The following is a 7,547-nucleotide window of genomic DNA, read 5'->3' as shown; positions in this document are numbered from 1 at the left end:
GGAAAGGTTATGGCCTCCGTATTTTGGGATGCACATGGCATAATATTCGTGGACTATCTTGAAAAAGGTAAAACCATAACCGGAGCATAATATTCATCATTACTGGTCCGATTGAAAATCGAAATCGCCGAAAAACGACCGCATTTGAAGAAGAAAAAAACGCCTTATCATCACGACAATGCATCTGTTCATTCATGCTTAGTTGAACAAGCAAAATTGCATGAAATCGGCTTCGAATTGGTTCCTCAGCCGCCGTATTCACCAGACCTGGCCCCCAGCGACTATTACTTGTTCCCTAACCTGAAGAGATGGCTCACCGGTAAGCGTTTTTACTCAAATGAGGAGCTCATAGCTGAAACTGAGGCGTATGTTGGAGACCTTCCGATCGAGTACTTTTCGGACGATATCAAAAAGTTAGAAAATCGTTGGACTCGCTGTATCGACCTAAAAGGAGAGTATGTTGAAAAATAAAACCGGCTTTGGCCAAAAAAATGTCTCCGTGTTTCATTTTTCAGGGACTTATCAGACTGCCTAGTTGTCGGATTTTTAAAAATGCAATATTTTTTCACATTCTAGGCAGCAGTTCATGAAAAGCTGGAAATATGAAATAAGAGAGGGATTCAAAAAGACAACTAGCAACACTAACTAAAAAGAGGCTCTTCAAATTATTGCTAGCGATAATGAATTTAAAGTTAAAACGATTTTCATTTAATTTATTTTATTCTATTTTTAAAGGATTTTATACTAAAAGTGATACAAGATTGAATTCATTTCCATTCTCCTGAATTACCTCAATTTCTAGCGCTTAGCTTCTTACACGAAATATTTTTGCTTAATTTCCACTGAAAGTTGGATATCAAGAATTGCGCTTGATTTCTTAATTCTAGAAATATCACAAGATCTGTAGTGAAAAAATTTCTCACTTGTTTTCGTAAGGAAGTTGGTTAACCAGTCAGTAAAAGGTGCTCCACATTTTGTGCTTAACGTCTAGTTATTTTTCGTAGTCACCGCTTATGTTAGCAGGTGATTACATAAAATTGCTCAGTCACGGTTCGGTTCGACGGCCGAGTATAAAAAGCGATCGTCCTGGCGATAGTGTTTCGGTTGCCAGCAAGGATCGATCGGGGCCACATGACTGGTGAACGAACTCGATGTTTGAAAAGGGAAATCAAATTGACACTCAGGAAACCGCAGAATTCCGGGGGAATCACTGTCTCTTCAAGAGATGAGTATAAATACGATCCACCATTCTGCAAAGCAGTTACAACTTGGGTTGCATTTAATGAACATGGTTCCCAAAATTCGTTTCTGGCGATGTCTCTCTCTGGTCCTTGTTTTCTTTCTGGTATCCACATTAGGAAGACAGGTAGATGTACAACGAAGGCGCCGAAGAGCCTTAATTTCAGTGCCCTCTGATCTTGAGGTTCAGTCAACACATCACATACAGGATCACCGTTTAGAAGGAGGGGGAGGTCATCACCACCATCATCATCATCATGAGCAGCATGGAGAAAAGGGCGATAAAGCTCATAAAGGTCATCATCATAACAACAAAGGTGAAAAAAGTCATCATGATAAGGGTCACCATGAAGGCCATCACGAAGAGCATGGTGGTCACAAGAAGGATCATCGTGATGAGCATGGTGAACATGGGAAGCATCATGAAGCTGAAAAGGGTCACAAAGGCGGAAAATTTGGTGAGAAAAAAGGTCATAAGAAGGGTGAAAAAACTAATGGATATCATCACAAGGCTCATAAAGACGAGTACCACAAGGAGCACAAGTTTTATGATGATCATCATAAGGGAGGTCATCATGAGAAGCATGGTCATCATCATGGCCATCATGGGCATAAAGAGGGACATCATAAGAAGGGACATCATAATCACCATGGACATCATGACGACCACCATGGAAAGAAAGGTCAGACTTCTAAGGGACATCATGACGAGGATCACAAAGGTCATCATGGTAAACATGGCCATGAGAAGCATCATCATCATCACAAACATCATGAGAAAAAGGAAGATCATCATCATGGAAAGAAACGTGGCTACAGCAGTGGAAAACATTAGCTTCGCAATGTGCCATAGATATTTTTTGTTAACTATTGTGTAATGTTTGACCATTCTTTTAGCAACAGAATAAAACTTTTTATTTATGGAAATAAAGGAACCTTATTGAAAGCAATACTGCTGTTATTTTTAAATAGTTTGAGAATTTGAAATATTTAGAATAGATGTTCGATTATCTTTATACTTCCCTCAATAGCTTATAGATTTTATTATTTTATGTTTACTTTCCTTAAGATCTAGTGGAATAAAACATTAGAAACTTGCTTCAGAGTTGTGCGATTTGAATGCGAAAAACTATTCAAAGAGCTTTTTTTAGAGATGCTATTGGCGAAAAATAATTGATTTTCAATAGTCAGTAAATATTTGGTTGAGAGAAATTCTAGACAATATCAAGGCCATTATACCTAAGTAGAAATAACGGTAACTAACTATAATCTATTGCCAGATAAAGTTTTGAATCAGTAAAAATAATAAATAAGATATACCCTACGAAAAATTTTTTCTGTGCCTTATCATATTCAAATACCCAATCTTTATGTTGGACTTTTCTGCTGATTCGGAATTATGTTTACTACAATAGACGATAGAAAGACGTGTGAAATAGAAAAGAATGCAAACCAAGAATTCCAACTCGTGCATGCGGTGATTTCATATAGAAAAATAGCGGATCTTAAAATTAGGTAATAAGGTAATGTTTATTCTACTAAGTCATTTTTATCCAAAATTTTATTTTACAAATAGTTAACAAAAAAAGTCAATGCGTTACAATAAATCAACAGGTAACGAGTAACAAATAACAACTCCGCATATGACAATGCAACATTTATGATTTGCATAAAGTCAGTCAAATTTCTTCCTATTTTTTTCTGTTTGAGCTTTCTATTTCCTAAACATTCTGGTGGTATCGTGAAGAGTTTAGTGTCCCTTCTTGTAGTGCCACTTTTTGTGGTCTTCGTGTCCACCCTTCTTGCCATGACCATGATGATGATGATGGTGTTCATGATGTCCACCTTCATCCTTGTGACCCTTATGATCGTGATGATGATGACCCTTATGATGATGACCCTTCTTTCCGTGTTGTCCCTCATGATGACCCTTATGATGATGACCCTTCTTGTGGTGGTGGCCCTTCTTGTGGCCATGTTCGTGATGATGTCCTCCGTGGTGTTCGTGATGTCCGTCATCGTGATGCTCATCGTGGAAGTGCTTGTCCTTTTTATACTCGTCTAGCTTTTTCACTTCGTGGTGACCCTTGGTGCTATGACCCTTTCCATAATGACCCTTTTCGTGAAATTTATGACCTTTCTCACCTTTCTCCCCCTTGTGATGTTCATGATGATGCCCATCGTCATGGTGATGGTGCTTTTTATGACCGCCATGGTCATGATAGTGATGATGATGGTGATCCTTGTCGTGGTGACCTTTTTCGCCCTTCTCGTGGTGATGATGACCCTCGTAACCCTTGTGACCCTTTTCACCGTGTTCGTGGTGATGGTCCTCGTGGTGCTCGTCACCTCCGCCCTTCTCGTGGTGGTGAGAAGCGGCTGCTTCCAGATCTCTCGTTTGAAGATGTGTTGTTTCAGAACCTGCAAGGGACCGAATATCCCTCGCTGAGATCAGTGATACAAAAAGGATTAGCAGCCCTAACGGCAAAACTCCGTGGAGTGCCATTCCGCGTCTTATGGTTGCTTTTGTCGCCGATGACGATGATCTGATGACTCTAACAACTTGGAATGAGTTATTTATACTTTCAATGTTCAAAGAGACTTCTTCGTTGGAAGGAGTAAATAATGGGGAAATTGTATAGGCTAATGGACTGGCTTTGCGGTGGGGGAGGTCGTTCCGGTTTCCCTAAGTTTTGCATTAGAGAGCAAACTTTTTACAGTACCAAGTAACATTCACAGTTTCATAGCTTGTAAGCGGTTCTTTCACGCTGACTGAACCTGTTAAGTAAATAGTTTTGTAATTCACACGCTTATCAGATGATTCGATTATGCAAGTGAATTTGGTTGTGTAATCACATCTGCAAAAGGATGGATTTAGATTGTAAACATAGGTGACACAATCTGCAACTTTCGGTAAGTGTGGTGAATTTTTAGATTTAAGTTTATTATCGGACTCATAATTTGAAAATATGAGTGCTTCAAGGTAAGCGCAAACAGGGTTGCCCAGCTAAATTGTATTATTATTATTATTATATATGCATATTAGTACCACCTACTTAGAAATCACGCGAAGTTTAAACTTGTATATATATATATATATATATATATTGAAAATCCTAAGTGTAAATGCTTAATTCGTTTTGAAAGTGAAAAATGATTTTTAAAACAAGCGAAATAATATGAATACCTTGTTTTTTATTTAGTGAACATGTCACAACTATACTTTGCGTACATGATTAAATTAACAGTTTTTTATAATAATATTCTCCGAATAAGTAACAGAATGTAGCGTTAATAAAAAAGAGGAATGAAAAGTATTAACGCTATAAGATCCTTAATTTGTTCAGGCACTTTTTAAACTGAAACTTTCTCAAAAGATGAAACCAGCATTTGGACTTTTCTCCATTCAAAAAATTAATATTAAATGATATGATGAAGAAGAATGTAATAAGAAGATTTGGACTTTTCTCCATTCAAAAAATTAATATTAAATGATATGATGAAGAAGAATGTAATAAAAATTCCAGATCCGTTAGCAAATAAAATTTTTGTTTTAATCATAAGCTAGCTATAAAACTGCATATACTTAATTACGTGGTAAGAATGTCCTACCTTAGTTGTTAAGAAAAGTTCGCAATATTTTATGAAGATTTAATTAATTTACATATTTTTACTAATTTGAGATATTTGTTTTTTGACTACAAGATTGCTAAAATTATACATTTATAAACTAAGTTTAAAAAAGGAATATAAAAAATCGAAATATTTCAAGTGATTTTGATATCAGCTGGTCATTGTATGTCATATAAGGACTAAAAGTAAGAGAAAAACCAAATATTTGTAAAAAAACAAGCTATATGCATACGACCTTCCAATGCGTATAGCTATTTCAATTATACTAATACCTTTAAACACACAACAAAATATGGTTATTAAAAAGAATAATTGAAAGCATACCAAAAATGGTATATTTTAAAAGTTTTATTTGTTGACAAATTATTTTTATTGCAGGTTATTAATAAAGGCATAAAAATCATAAGAATCACTTTGCTGTTATCTAAGATTAAGTATATTGTGCAAAAATATAATAATTGAAATGATATTGTGTTTACAGTACTAAAAAAATCCGTTTATCTGTAGACAAATTTTTGTTTGACCTAGCCACGGTCTTGGAATACTCCATTCAATTTATTACGTTAAGAATAATTTGAATATAAATGATAAAGGTACACAAAATTAGTGCGAAAAATGACAATAGTAAACCTTAATGCATAATGCTGAAGATTTCTCGACAAAATAAATTATGAGAATGTGAAAAAGTTAGGAAACAAAGATGAATATATAAAATCATAATCTGATGCAATGCACAATTTTGAAGAATGTGTTTAAATTTGGCATTGGTTAATTTTTAATCTGGTTTCTGCCATTTTACCTAGTATCATTATAAAGTAACTTTTTATTTTTTTGAAATTAATGTATGCCTCTCATTTTTTTCCACATAAGATAGTGGTTTGGCTTATCCTAACTGGTTCTCTCGTTCCAATTTTAATTTATTTAGAAATCTGAACAAAAGAAGGATTTCGGTGTTACATCCACTTTTTGCGCATATAACTGTTATTAATAAAGGTTTAAATATTTGACTGTAAGCGTTTTAGAGCACTGTTTTAAAAACGTTATTTTCAGCAACAGCAAATCAGTTTTTAAGATATTTACGAATTTGTATTGTGAGATTGAAAGGTACATATTGAAAAGGTATAGTCCAGTTAAGCATTTATATTAACTCTTCATACAGATGTATTTGTCTATTTTAAAGTCTTCTTCCGTAATTTTAATTTATAAAAAATTCCAGGATGCAGTAATAAATCCCGTTGAGAAATGCAAATGTGGGGCTGGTCGGATACCCGACCAGTTGGCCCCACTTTAAGTCGGGGACCAGTCGGGACTACTGATTAGGGTCCCCTACCACCCTACTGAAAATTCCTATCTAGGTTCTTATATAGGATCCTATATAGGAGCCTACATAGGATCCTATATGTTTCACCTATGGTGCGACCTATAGGAAATGACATAGATTCCTGTATAGATACCCGATAGGACCCTTCCTATTTAGGTACCTAATGGTGCCTAACTAATTGTACCTAACTAATGGCACCTATAGTACCTAAGGTTATGTATGTCTCTAGGTGCTCCTGAAGGAACAAAAAAAATTCTGCGCAGCCGTAGGTGCCATAGAATATTACTGCACATCCGGATATGTTCCCATACATTGACATACACAGGATCCTATATAGGATCCCATGCAGGAACCCATATAGGATCCTTAAGATGATTCTATGACATTTCCTATATGTGGCACCTATAGGTAAAACATAGGTTCCTATGTAGGATTCTATTCTGGATCCTATGTAGGTTCCTATATAGCAGTGGTTGACATGCTCTTGCCCAGGGCAGGGCCCCTTTCCTCAGGGGTCCTTTGTTAGAAAGTGGAAAAAAATGTGAGATTAAAAAATTCTTAATTTTGCAATTAGTGACTTCAAAGTAATATATTTTGAGTCTACGTATTTTTCCGATTCCAAGGACATATAATTCGTCTCACATTTTTTTCCCATTTTCTAACAAAGGACACCCTAGGAAAGGACTGGTCTAGCGAAGCTCGCAGGTACTGCCCTAAAAGTAGGTCGTAGGGTAGTACCTGCGAGCTTGGCCAGACCACCCCTTTCCTCATGGGTTCATTGTTAGAAAATGGGAAAAAAATGTGAGATTAAAAAATTCGCAATTTTGCAATCAGTGACTTAAAAGTAATATATTTGGAATCTCCGTATTTTTCCGATTTCAAAGACATGTAATTTGTCTATAAAGGTTGAAAAATTGATAAGTATTTATTATTAAATTTACCTTACTTTGACATGCCTGTGGACAAAAGACCCTTGCTAGAGTAAGTTCACTCACACTAAGGTACATAAATAGACCAAAAAGTAGTAGAAAAAATTAGGTCGGGTGGAGCCTGACCAAACCTGAAAATTAAGCAAAAAGTTTGCCGACCACTGCTATATAGGAACCTATATAGCAATTTCAGCAGGGCAGTTCCGTCACGGTCAATTAGTCGCGGGTTGGACGGTCGACCAGACTCATCTCAGTCAGTTTCTAGTCGGGTATTGGCAAGGCCCGTCCAATAATACGACTGTCCCAAAAAAAATAGTGTTGACTTTAAGATTTCCAAAAAGAGTGCATTAGCTATATTCTAATTCAATAGAGTCTCGCATGTGTCTTTAAGTAACAATGAAACGACACTCTAGTGACGTAGAATA

The 7,547-nt window shown here is 36.0% G+C and overlaps 2 protein-coding genes across 2 annotated transcripts; one reads left to right on the top strand and one right to left on the bottom strand.

The window, feature by feature from the left end:
- Positions 1-1,129: 1,129 nt before the first annotated feature.
- LOC117172963 (histidine-rich glycoprotein-like) lies at positions 1,130-2,165 on the top strand. The gene has a single exon (XM_033361286.1). The coding sequence runs from the start codon at positions 1,226-1,228 to the stop codon at positions 2,072-2,074; it is 849 nt and encodes a 282-aa protein (XP_033217177.1). The 5' UTR covers positions 1,130-1,225; the 3' UTR covers positions 2,075-2,165.
- A 645-nt stretch (positions 2,166-2,810) lies between these two features.
- LOC117172765 (histidine-rich glycoprotein-like) lies at positions 2,811-3,770 on the bottom strand. The gene has a single exon (XM_033360970.1). It carries the CDS (start codon positions 3,743-3,745, stop codon positions 2,990-2,992), a length of 756 nt encoding a protein of 251 aa, XP_033216861.1. The 5' UTR covers positions 3,746-3,770; the 3' UTR covers positions 2,811-2,989.
- Positions 3,771-7,547: the final 3,777 nt, after the last annotated feature.

The sequence above is a fragment of the Belonocnema kinseyi genome, chromosome 5, assembly GCF_010883055.1.
Source record: "Belonocnema kinseyi isolate 2016_QV_RU_SX_M_011 chromosome 5, B_treatae_v1, whole genome shotgun sequence".
NCBI classification, from domain to species: domain Eukaryota; kingdom Metazoa; phylum Arthropoda; class Insecta; order Hymenoptera; family Cynipidae; genus Belonocnema; species Belonocnema kinseyi.
The sequence above is the reverse complement of the archived record's forward strand: the minus strand, read 5'-3'. Positions and strand labels throughout refer to the sequence as shown.

What these genes read in the sequence shown, in the direction of transcription:
- LOC117172765 (XM_033360970.1), bottom strand. Translation starts at nt 3,745, where the DNA reads ATGGCACTCCACGGAGTTTTGCCGTTAGGGCTGCTAATCCTTTTTGTA.
- LOC117172963 (XM_033361286.1), top strand. Translation starts at nt 1,226, where the DNA reads ATGAGTATAAATACGATCCACCATTCTGCAAAGCAGTTACAACTTGGG.